The following is a 13,672-nucleotide window of genomic DNA, read 5'->3' as shown; positions in this document are numbered from 1 at the left end:
GGAGAAGGAGGAAAAGAGAAAGTTGGAGACTCGCCTATTATGATAGATGTATCATCAAGTTTCTCTCATATTGATACTCATTCAAATGGCTATGAGCAAAGATTGGATGAGGAGTTTGGAATTCCGTATATTAAAACACCTTGTGTGTGGAAGGTACAAGAGCATGCTTTAGCACCTCACAGTGATCCAAGTCCATGCAAGTCAAGTAAAGTGAGAGAGCCAATACAGTGATTGGCATATGATAGCTATATAGCTCATCACTATGCATACATGCCTAAGATTATGTAGGATGTAGAACCCACTTGTCTTGAGGGTGCAGTGTGTAAAGAGTATTGGGATCATGCTATGGATGAAGAAATGGCTATACTTGGTACTCCGCCCACGGCCTTGCATGGCCTAGTGGCAACACACATGGCTTGTTGTGCCCTCCGTCGCTTGCTTATGTTTGATTGTGTGGCTTCTCCTATCCTCTACATTGTCTTTCTCTCTAATCTCTCCACCTGCAGGCTCTTCATGCCAATAGTACTAGCCTGATTCGCCTTACAACCTCCCCGCTTTTGCCTTTTCTCCATCTACCCCAGCCATTATACCACCAAGTGCTACACATCATTTTTCTAGGGTGCCTATGTGTTTCCTGTGTGCATGAAATATTGGGTTCTATGCCATTTCAATGGCACTCTAACTGTCAATAAGCAAAGGCATAGGCTTCGTGATAGATACATCAAGATCAACCACCAACAAACATCTCAGCCATACACATTCAATTGTAGTAGTGAAAGTTGTCTCATATTCAACTTCACAAGATGATGTGGCAATAGTGGATTGTTTCTTCCTAAGCCAAGAAATGCAAGAAGATCCAAAAAAGAAACAATTTTCACTTGTAGAGTGATGAGAATCAAAATCTCAAGCCCAATCGGAATCACTGTAAGCATGCAAGTGTAGCGGTTCCCCTTGGCATAAAGTAATCCAAGAGTCCTAGTGCCTTGCATAAACAAATAAGGCATGCAACTGCTCGCACATATGTATGAATGTCAAACATATCATTGCCATCATGCAAAAATTTCTTAATTCTAGTCTCAATCCATGTGCTTGCTAGCTTGCACTCCTAGAAACCGAATCTCTCAAGGAGTTTACCAATATATATTTGGACTCTAATAATCCAATGTCTCTAGTATCATTAATAAACTGAATGCCCAAATAGTAGTGCAAAGGCCCCAAATCTGACATATCAAAACTTTGTTGCAAATTTTTCTTAAATGTTAAAATTAGACCAACATGTGGCTCTATGAGTAGAAGATCATCCACATAAAGACAAATGACTAGCAAGGATTCCCCCCTCTTTGCATACGTAAAGATTAGACTTTGATGGGCTATTAATAAACCCTTAGCTAAGTAAGAAGGCATCAATTTTGGCATACCAAGCCCATGGATCTTATTTCAAACCATTCAAAGGATTTTTTAACTTGCATACAAAGTGTTTGGATCCTTTAACTACAGAACCCATGGGCTACTGAACATATTCTTCTTCCTAAAGTTCCCCATGTAAAAATGTAGTTTTATTGTCAAGATGGTGCACAATCCAACCATGATGGGTAAATGCAACCATACACCTAATACTGGTCATACGAGATGTAGGAAAAAATGCCTCCTCATAATCAATGCCCTTCTTTTTCCTATAGCCTTTTGCTACAAGCCTCGCCTTGTACTTATCAATGGATCCATATGCTTTTTGTAGCTTATAGACCAATTTAGTACCAATGGCTTTCTCTCGGGGGGTTCACTATATATATATCCTCGATATAACGTGCGTTCATGGCCTATTTATAAATATTCTAATCTGTAAATTTTTCTTGAATAAAACACAATCCTTTTCTATTCAATCTGTAAGTAACCCCTTTATATGACACCCTTCTGTATGTAAAAAATGTATAGAAATAGTATTTTAAAAACCCCTTATTTTGAACTCACGTTATATATACATATATTCATGAGTGACCCCCCCCCTCGAGGGCTTTCTTTCCAACAAGCAATGTAAGTAAATCCCATGTTTTATTCTTCATGATAGAATCATATTTAATTGTGTGTTTGGAAGAGTTTGTCCACATGTGGCAAGTGGTTTGGCATGATTTGTGAGGTAGCATGTGGGTATGAGAGAAATGGGACCCAATATTATTGTGAATGACAGGGCAGATGTGTGTGTGGCAAATGGTGAAGTGGAAGTGGTGGGACCATCATTGGAGTTGTGTGTGGTAGGGGATAGATTCAAAGATGTGGTTGCAAATGGTGCATCTAGTTAAAGAGTTAGAGATTGACATTTTATGGTGGTTGAAGAGGTCGAGAAAAGATGGATTTCCTTGAACATGGCACTCCTACCATAAAGGAAGGCTTTGTGTTGTGGGTCATAAAATCGATAAGCTTTGTGACCATAAGGCTCACCATATTCAATGAAGATAAGGTGTGTGGCTCGAGGAGAGAATTTGGTTTGTGGTATGTGTTGACAAGAAAGAAAGGCAGTGCATTCAAATATCATCATATGTGATAGGTCAGGATATTATCCAAACCATAATTCATAGGGATTGTGATTGTGAAGAGAGATAGAGTATAACATATTTTGAAGATATATTTCTATAGCAATTACCTGCTATTGATAACATAGCTATTGCAACATTTAGCAGAATAGTGTGGTTTTTATATTCAACAACTCCATTTTGTTATAGATGATATAGTATTACATTGAGGATAACTATGGGATCCTTTTTGTCCACATGTTCGCATATCATTATCTTATTCAAACTTTTTTTCTAACAAGACCCTCCCCAAAAAGTCACTTCGTAGGGCATTCTTGCAAGGTTTAACCAGCATCTTATTCCTTTCTTAAACCACTTTCTACCCATTCACCATGACCTTTTCACCATGCATGCAGACAATCTAGACGGTGTTGACCGAACTTTCCCTGCATGATGCACTGTGATGTTGTTACTAGTCTCCCACTATGGCATCTAGTGATTTTCTACATGTCGACGCCAATGACAGCCAACAATGAGTCCATACATGTTGCATTCAATGCATGCTCCCAAATTTGTCTACGCACTCATCCTTCTCCTCCATGTATGCCTCTTGAATATCCCTCTCCATACATTGTTATACCATTTCTCTATATGCCATGCAATTTCATTTTTGTAATCAACATTGGATACTCTATAAACACATTTTTCTATTCATGGTGTCTTCATATTATGGGTCTATGGCTAACATGTATGGACGTGCTGGAAGGATTTTTCCATCACTCCATTTCATGTTCTAAAATCCTTGTTAATTTTGATCAATTCAATTTGTTTTCTCTTCACTCTAGCCTAAATTTGAGGTGAAATGGTTTTTGCATGTTTTTGGAAAACTAATTTGAAGCTAGGTATGCCTCTACAATCTACCTTGCCATATAGAGAAATGAATTGTTTATGCCTAGCTTGCATATCGAAAATTGCATTCTCTATTTGCGCATCAAAATGAAGCAATTTGTTGAAAATTTCAGTCTCTTCATGTGCTCCTCCTTAAACATCACTACAACAAAAAGGCCTCTTAGACGCACTTTTAGACGCAATTTTTGAATATAGAGAAAATCTTACGGGCGCATCCACCCGCCCGTCTATTTGCACGTCTACAAACTCATGTCTATAATCTCATGTATGAAGAAATTTACATGCAGAAATAGACGCATAATAGACACGCATATACACACGCGAATACAAGCGCTTAAAAAAACCAAAATTGTTATTTATTTAATTTCTTTTGTGCATCTACGGCCAGTGCGTCTACATGGCAAATTAGACAAGCATATAGACACGCCCATAGATGCGCTTTTACAAGCGCCCATAGACGGGAACTCAAAATAAAAAATCTCCTTTAAAAAAAAGATATTTAGTTTCTTTTTTTAAATTTGAATTATGTAGCGCGTGTGTGAGTGTGTGTACTCTGCATTTTAGGTGCACTTATAAACGCGCGTTTTCTACAATTTAGATGTGTAGATAAACACGCAAAACAGAACTGGAACCACCTCCCATACATCAAATTGTGCATTTGAGAAAAAGACAATGGATTTGAAAGCACAAGAATTTAAAACCAAAGTCCATGTATTCATTATAGATAAAAAGCATTTACATGGGAAGTTTAAGTGCTTGCGACCTAAAGTGTGGCCGCAAGTAGTAGGCTCAAAGATGGATAACGAATATACAAGAAAACAAGGCCATAGAGGAGGTATGGTGCTCCTCTACAAATCTGAAGAAAAAACATCTTTGCTAGCACCACCATGGCTACTAGTGTTGCTATCCCCCTCCTCGCTATGCTCCACATCAGGGTTCGCCTACACACACAAAAGATCAAGATTGCTTACGTACACATGGTGGAGAAAAAGTTATAATTAGCTATACTTTTAATAGGAAAGTAAGAAAAACATACCTCCTCTGGCTGTCGAATCCTCATAGCCCGGTTGTATTGGTCCTCAGTGATGAGACCCTCCTCATAGAAGTGAAGCCATGTGCCTGCGTGGTTATGGCCTCGATGGTAACCTACCTCTCTAGGAGTAGGTATCCTACCAACGATAGTAGTTTGCAAAACAATTATGATATATACAAATAATTATGAGACACAATGTATTAGAACAAATTATATAAAGAATTGAAAGAAATATAAATTTAAAAAACTAGAAATCAAAATATACTTACAAACTGATCTACCTCCCATGACTCTCTGCCGCTCGATCCATAATGCAACGATCCCATGGTTTCCAGTTGGATGCGTCGCGCCTCTGCGTGTTGGCGACTCTTCACTTTCTCTGCTGCTTTCTTGTTGGCTTTCTTCCACTCTATGCGGTGGCACATAGGTGGTTGGCTATAGGCTCCATGCCCCTCTTGTCTCCGCAGTGAGTCCTTGGCGCGTGTCATGAGGTGGGATCTTTTGTTGTGAAGCAAATCCCTCACTTTTGTGTGTTCCCAATCATCCGAGAATCGCTGACCCTCAGGATTTGGGTATCTCCTATGGACTGCCCTCAACACCTCCTGCCACAAGCCGCTTTTCTGATTTTTGAAGTAAACGAAACAATCTTTATACGTCGCATGCACGACGCTCCTCATGTACGATAGTACATCCCTTCCTTCATCATCATGGAAGATGCCACCAGTATCTGTAACTCTATAGTACTGGCGTACTGGCTCCTCTACGTGATCTTCTGGTGAGGGTGATCGCTCGCCACCTCCTAGGCAACCCCCACACAAGCCTCGTCCTCCCCCTCGACTCTCCCTCCTCCCTCTCTGTTGACTACCCTCTACCTCGCTGGATGCACATGCTTCTGCAGATGCACGTGCGTCGGTTGACGCTTGTGCTTCAGCCGATGCATGTACAGGTGCTGCACGTGGAGTACCTGCAATTGGAGTTCGGAAGTAGTGCCAGGCAAAGACGTCAGAGGCATTCCAGACATGATGCTGAACACCTTGTCTACTATGGGAGAGCGGCCAAGGTGTCTGATCATCTCTCCCATGAAGTCTTCCCTACTAGGAAAACCTCCAAAAAATGCATTGACCCCTCTACCGAACAAGCCCAATGTATTATTCATGCGATCCAAATCCGGGTCATTGCTAGATGAACCAGGATGCGACATCTGAAAAAAAAACACAGGAAAAAGACAAATTCGTACAATTTCAGAAATAAAAATTTCCAATATGGCTCACTTTCTATTGTGTTTTGTAGTCCAATAATTCCTTGACTTCTCATTTTCCATTATATCACATTTGTTTGCATACAAAAAATCATATATTACCTTCATCCACACATAAACATTTTCAAAGAGCCATAATCCTTGATCCAATCCAACATTAATTATGGAAAATCATTCACTGAGCCTAGAATCATTATGTAAGAGAAGGCTTTTGATACTCACGCATTTTCATTTTTTTCAAGTGTATTTTGCAAGCACTTACTAAGGTCCATTTAAGTGAAACAAAGGTGTGGAAATCATAAAAATTAAGTGCTAATGCTTCTCATTCGTTGGCCTTTGAACATTAAACATGAAAATTAATAACAATACTAACTTATTGTTCATTCCCTAAATTAATCCATGTAGCTTGACATATTTGAATCATACTATCAAGTCACTTTTACTTAACGAAGTGGTCCCAAAGTATGTAAGCATGAATATTTTTGAGTAGGTTACAAATGAACTAATACAAATAACTTGGTGGATATTTAAGTGAAAGACTTATGGGAGTAAACATGGGGTAGAAGCAATGATATGTGAAAAACCACATATTCAGGAATTTGGAAATTTTCATAAAGTCTAGGAATTCCTAATGTAATTATATTTGGACACATGGTCAAATCTTATCCCCTAATTACTTGAAGGTGAAAATTCTCCTAGATACTATATAAGAAATCCCCCCAAGTCCCACTCTCAAATATGGGGTTAAGATTTAGCCACTTGGTCAAATCTTTACTCCTTATTTGAAAGTGGAGCTTGGAAGATTCCCAAATTCTCTAATATGGTATCAAAAGTATAATGCTACCTAATTCACTACGTTGGAAGGCTAAAGCTTCTAAAAATTTGATCATGAATCAAGAAAAGTTATACCTTTGAGACTTTTACTATACACAAACATGGGATTGGTCACATTCATTATTGCAAAAATATATTGTTGATTAAAAAACTAGATCTACACGCCATGCCCATTGTGTTTTTGTTCTTAGTTTGCTTTAGTTATCAATATAAAGAAACATAAAAAGCACAATAATGTTTAGGCAATGAAAATTGTTTTTTTATTAGAGCTGGCTGGCGCATGTATAACCGTGTCTAAAATGCAGGATATACGCGCTCTTAGATGCATCCCTAAAGTCAACCCTTTGGTCAGAGCGCGTGTATATCTGCATCTGAGATGCAGTATAAACGCGCTATCAGATGCGATTTCTGAGTCAATGCTTCTACATGCGTGTATCCTCGCGTGTGGATTGCAGAAGTCAAAGCTTTTGGGCATGACACGTGTATTCCCGCATCTCACATGCAGGATACACGTGCTTGGAGACGCGACTCTGAAGTCAAAGCTTCTTCTGTGCAGAGCGCATGTATTCTCGCATCTCCGACGCAGAATACACACACTCTGAGATGCTGCCTCAGATGCAATGATAGCAAACATAGCTTCGCGTCTATCCTTGCGTCTGTACTGAAATGTAGACGCGCTGGCAAACGCACTCAGTTGGCTGATTTTAGTCCGACGACCACCATTCATGATTTATTTGTGCTATACAAAATGCAATCATAGATCCTAATACAGAGAGACAGAAAGAGAGAGAGAGAGAGAGAGAGAGAGAGAGAGAGAGAGAGAGGACTCACCTTGGGTGTTTGGTGTGGTGGGTGGTGGTGCTTCTTCCTTCTCCTTCTTTCTCTCCCTGGTAAGTTACTCTCCCTTGATGCTTGCTTGCTTCTTGTTGTCTCCTCCCTTTGCTTCTTCTTCCTCTTGTTCTCCTCTCTCTTGTTCTCTCTTTCTTCCTCTCCTCGGCTTTCCTTTTTTCCCTCTTGTCTCTTTGAAGTGAGAGAAGAGGTGAGTCATGAGGAGGTGAGACATGAAGAGATTGTATGTCGGCTAAACTCGAGCTTCAGAATGCGCAACGCAAGAAAGGAAAGGTGCAGTTGATAAGAAATGATTTAAGTATCTTTTGAATTTTGACGTTTGCGTCTATTTTCATGTGTATATATGCGTCTAAGTTTACGTAAATGCGCGAATAGACATGAAGTTAGACGCGCAAATAGACGCAGATTTAGATGCGTAGGTAAACGCAGATATAGACATGCATTTAGCTTTTATCATGAATTTTTGTTTTTAAGATAAGTTTTGATAGCAAGTTCTTATCATAAGTTTTTATGTATTTATGATAAGTTTTGTGTATTTAAAATTCAGATCTTTGAATAATTAATAGGTCAACTTGAAGTTTTTATATAAACATATGAATGATAAATATTTTGATGTTGTCATGAATTAGGTTTAATCATGTCGTCGTCATCACCTAATGCGGTACATGTTGATGAGTCAACGAGCACATCCTCAAGTGAGGATGAAACATTACGTCTTCATAATCGAAATGCATGGCTACGACAAAAAATTAAATGCATGTGTGATCGTTGTCAAGGGTGTATTTTTTGAGCACGTCAAGTTGCAATGTCACACGTCAGCATGTATGGAGAATGGGACTGAGAAAAATCACCGGTATTCATTGTTTTTTTTTTACACTAAGATTGCTAGTCTATGTCACTCCATATATATCAACATACATGAAACTCCCTTTTGTGGTTAATGAGTAAGATGCAGTGCCACATCCTCAGATGCTCCCTCACGGGCGTCGAGAGGTTGTAAAACGTCAACGCGAGGAGGCAGAGTCTTCAAGAAGAGTGGAGACTAACGACCATGATGGTAGCCCTCATGAAATGCCCCATCAAGTTGTCGAGGATGAGATTTTGGACAACATGGTACACCATCTATTTTCGCAACCGGTTCAGGGAGAAGGTCACTCTACGAAGCCAGATGACCCACTATACGTAGCGTCATCTACTCCGTTGTATGAAGGTTGTACATACTCCGTTCTTCGTTCGTCCCTCGAGATACTTAACTTGCAAACAATTTATGGATGGAGTAATGTCAGTTTGAATGCATTATTGAAGTAGGTATCAATTTAGTTTGGCTTATGAATCATAATATTAATTGTTCTATTTTGAAATCACTTGATAGGTATCTACATTATAGGATCACTTGATAGGGGCTCATGATTCAGTCAATGTAAGGGAGGATTTACGTAACATTGGTCGCATGAGACGAGCCTGTCCATGCATTAGACCCAGAGGAAAGATTGAGCTACCCCATGCACCTTGGATGTTGTCAAAGAACGAGGAAAAAATAGTGAAGGAACAAATATGTAGCTTTCGAACACCCATAGGATGTATGAGATGTCTCAAGGGAGCCTTCATAAAGAAAAAGAAAAGAGGAGTGGAGCAACTATCTGGTTTGAAGTCCCACGATTGGCACAAAATGATTCAAGTAAGGGTATCTCTAACCATGAATATAGTAATTAGTGGAGTAACTATATGTAAACTTTGAGGTATGATGACTTTTTCCTCAACTAATCATTTGATCTATGAATATTGTTTACATTTAGTTCGTACTTCTTACTAGCATATCCCATTGTGTATCCAAAGATGTATGTGATATCATTTACAAGATGGGAGAGCTTGTGAGGTACATAAACATTGTATTTTTTCATTATATATCTTTGAATTTCTACAAAAAAATAAACGATTGTCAAATACATCATGATAGATACGTGAGCTCGAAGGAAATTGATCCAAACACATTGCAAGATGCTCGAGTATTATCTGTTGAGGTGGTTTGTTTGGTGGAGGAAATTTTTCCTCGATCCATTTTGACTACTCAATTACATTTACTCATACATTTGATTGATGAGATCACAGTTTGTGGGGCAGTTCATGCAAGGTGGATGTTTTTTCTTGAGTGCTTCATGAAAACCTTGAAAGATTTTGTGAGGCAAAAAGCATGGCCTGAGGAAGCATTGCTGAGGGTTGGTTAGTGCAATCATCCCTTGTTTATATCTCTGAATATCTTGCTGAAGTGGACCCCTCTCAACCACGACTATGGAAAGATGATGAAGACTTGAGGATGACCTCTTCCATACCTCAAGGAAAAGGAATGAGTAAAGTGTTAACAAAAGAAGAACTTTGTAAGTTAAATAGTTTTTGTGTGCTCAATAGTGATGTAATGAGCAAACGGGTGACACTATATAATGAAGCAAGGGCAAGAAGAAAAAGCGAAAGACAAGCATTTCGCACCTGATATGGACGTAATGTCTCATTTCCAGATCATCTAAATGTACTCCCACGTCATATTGATATATATTGGTTACATGAGGAAATTGAGAGAATGGAAAAAGAGGAGGAAATTAATATATCTCAAGAAGAGTGGGAATACCCACAAGGTTGCTTATCAAAGGTGAGATATACTATCAATTAATTTGTTTCTATAAGTTATATTTTATATAAATAATTGACATGTTTGATCTTAATCTTTTACTACTAGTGCACATTATTCAATGCTATTTGGTGTGAGGGTAAACATCTTCGAACTCAACGTATAGATGAAAAGAGAAATACCCAAGATTGTGGTGTCCTTGCTCACTTCAAGGATGCCAATAGTACCATGGAAGGTTATTGTGGCTTGATCCAAGATATTTTGAAGCTTGACTTTAGACGATTTTTTATATATGTACTGGATGTGAAGTGGTTTAAAGAAGTGGTAACAAATGATGAGCATTGCACAATCAGATGTCATCCAAGTGGTTTTGTAATCATTGACTCTACAAAATTTCACCAAAACAAGAATGACACATTAGTACTATCTCAATAATGCGAGCAGGTATATATGCAAAAGCTAATTTTTTTATATGTATACATGTGATACATATACACAATATAATAAATATTTAAGTTTTTTACTTTTTTTTTTCAAATACAAGTTGTGTATCATCCAATGGTAAACAATAACCGATGGTGGTATGTCATCCCTGTATCTAATCATTCAAAACCAATATATGGTAATAATACCGACATAAAGATAGCAGATGACAATCCAACAATTAATGATGATGTACACGATGACACCATAATGGATGATATGAGTGATATAGAACAAGATGAACCTCGTGAGGATGTTCAAGGAAACGCAGAAGAGGACAATAATGTGATTGTCGATGATATTGATGAAGTTATTGAGAAATATAGCAACACATCTGATAGTGGGATAGACTTATTTGTTTTGTTACCTCTTAGTAACATAGACCTAGAAGTAGATAGTTTAGCAAGGGTTGATCTCATTGAAGATGAGATGGATCATTCACTGTAACATACTTAATTTGCTTAATGATTCAATGTGTATTCTTAATTCTATGTTTTTTATCATGCGCACACGTGGATACTCAAGAATCAATAGTCAAGTTTAAAGCTAAATTGAATTTTCCATAATAAAAAGGAAGTATTTTTTATCATCAAGAAATGAAAAAGCGAAGATAAGAAATCAAAACGGAAAGGAAAGAATTCTCTTTAGCCTCGGATAAAGGATGATGCTCCACGCATGAGTTCTGCATCTGGTCTGGACCTTGAATTTAAAGATGACAAGAAAGGGTGGTTTGGTTGGGGCAGGTACAACATGAAGGAGGGCCCTAAAAAGATAGCTCCTCCAAGAAGCTCTTTGTGTGTTGATGAAAAGGTTAGTGATCTTCTAAGGGATGGTGAAGATCACAAGAAAAATCGGGTTCAAAGAGGTCGCAGGTCCGTTGATGACCGCCTATCCAATTCTAGGGTGGAAGAAGGGTACATGTTTCGGAAGGACAAGGATGGTAAGAAGCTTGCAAATAAGGAGCCAATGCAGAAGAAAAAAGTCATCCTAAGTAATGATGGCAGTGCAGAGAATGAGTACAAGAAGGGCCTACGGCTTGTGCTTTGGCTAACACCTAATTTTCCTCTCAAAATTGAGGAGCTACTTCCACTATTAGATATTCTGGCCAATAAAGTCAAAGCCATTCGTCGCCTCAGGGAGCTTCTGACAACAAAGTTTCCTGCTGGAACCTTCCCTGTTAAGGTTGCCATTCCTGTTGATTCCACTATTTGAGTCATTGTCACTTTTACCAAGTTTGAAGAGCTACAAGTAAATGAGGAGTTTACTACACCCCCAAGTAGCCCAGATGATGGGTAGCGGAGGCAAGTAGAGTGCCCATCATCAGATGTTCAAGGCCAAAGCAAAGAGCCGGGTGGACGATCTGCATGGCATGTTTTGTGATTTACAGCAGGCCCAAAAGGAGAATATGACCTCTGATGTGGCTCTTCTAGAAGAGAAGGTAAACCAGATGCTGAAAGAGTGGAAGGCCGAGCTCCATGATGCTTCCTCTACGGGATCAGATTATGGAAGAGACCAAAGATAAGAAGAATGCTCTTGAAGCCTATGTATATGACATGCGAAATAAGATGAATGTACGTGAAGTATCAAGAATATACAATAGACAGAGAGGCAGGGAGGGAGAAGATTCAAGAAGAGGAAGAGAGATCCTGTACTCTTTTGTGATGGCGAGTGCCAAGGCTACTTGGAATGGGGCCATCCTGGCCTCCACAGACAAGTACGAAATGGTGGAAGGGAATGTGTATTTTTCCCCAGAGTCTGTCCACATGCAGTACATGAAGGCTAGCTCAACCCACACCACCTGCGGCTGGAAGGGCCAGGCCTCTTACTACACCATCGAGGTCGATGGCAAGCAGAACAAGGATGCCGCCTGGTTTGACCCTTCTCCGAAGCCCGCTGCCACCAACATCAAAGACCATGTTGCCTTTTGGAAAGGGGTTACTGTTGAGAAGGGTTGAAGGATTAAAGATCAGAGAAGAGGCGATAAGAGAGAGAGAGAGAGATAGAGAGAAATGCGGCCTCTGGACGAGCAGGATAGTTTCAAAAAACAAGAATCATCTCACGAGCCAAAACAAACGCGTAAAAGAAAAAGCAAAGCATGGAGTTTTAATAGCTTTTAAGGCTATTTTATAAAGCTTAAACTTTCAAAGTTTAAAAAAATAGTGTGCCTTAGCATGTTAACGTTCCACCTTGTAAAAAAGCCTAAGCCTTTTTGGGAAAAGCAAACACTTCTTCAATGTAAGAGAGGATGGAAAAACTATAAAAGGGGAGGAGAGTGGTAGGGCCCCCCTTCCCTTGTATTTTCTTGTCATATTGTGAGAGATGTGAGAGGAGGGTCGCATGCAAGAGATCTTTGGATGTGCTATTGTGGAAAAGGAAGAAGTTAGACTTTGTGGTGTCAAGCTTCAGATCAAGGCTATCAAGATATGAGAATATAATTTATTTGGTTGTTGTCAAAATTTTAGATATTTTCTTTGTGAGTTGTCTTGTGTGGTTGTGAGTTTCATCGAATATTTAAATTTTTCTAGTTGAGTTGTGCATTCAACAAGATCAAATACTTTAACCGGCACTCCTTTACATCTTGTTATCGGGTTGTGAGAGAGGCTAGTTCTTGTTCACCGCTTGAGTAACAACGTGTCACATCATTTTCAGTTCGTGGTTTTTTCCTTTTTGGACTGCTAACTTGCATCTTGGGATTGAGACGTGTGCATTCCATTTCATTGCATATACACATACCCACTTCCAAGTACTTTTCTTTTTCCCTTTCTATTTTTTATTTTTCGCTATCCCAAAATTCACGAATAATTTTTAAAATGATTCCTAAAACACTACCATGGCATGCGTGCTCACACCAAACACACATTTTTCTAATAAATTAAAAACAAATCCGTCGTTCACTTAGCATGCACTACATAAAAGGTGCTCAACACACACTTAATTTTTAATCAATGAATATGCATTTAGAGGCCTGAGTCTGGGTATCGAAGTTTGAGATTCATTAAAAGCATCGTTTCACATTAATAAATTGTAACTAACAGTCTTTTAAGTTGTCATTGCTTATACAAGTTCTGGTTATGGTCCTGAGAGGGTTATTGAGGTATTATGGTTTGATTGTATGATACGATTATGGGTGCGGTCTGTAGTTTTCTTTTTTGCCTGATACGGGGTCTCGGGTGCAT

General features: G+C 38.9%; 1 protein-coding gene across 1 annotated transcript; it reads left to right on the top strand.

Annotated features, from left to right (window-relative positions):
• Positions 1-12,104: 12,104 nt before the first annotated feature.
• LOC148017415 (uncharacterized) lies at positions 12,105-12,451 on the top strand. Its single transcript, XM_087662747.1, has one exon. It carries the CDS (start codon positions 12,158-12,160, stop codon positions 12,449-12,451), a length of 294 nt encoding a protein of 97 aa, XP_087518873.1. The 5' UTR covers positions 12,105-12,157.
• Positions 12,452-13,672: the final 1,221 nt, after the last annotated feature.

This window comes from Lygodium microphyllum, chromosome 22 (assembly GCF_053477565.2).
Source record: "Lygodium microphyllum isolate KBCC chromosome 22, Lygodium_microphyllum_v1.1.10, whole genome shotgun sequence".
In the NCBI taxonomy this organism is placed as follows: domain Eukaryota; kingdom Viridiplantae; phylum Streptophyta; class Polypodiopsida; order Schizaeales; family Lygodiaceae; genus Lygodium; species Lygodium microphyllum.
The sequence above is the reverse complement of the archived record's forward strand: the minus strand, read 5'-3'. Positions and strand labels throughout refer to the sequence as shown.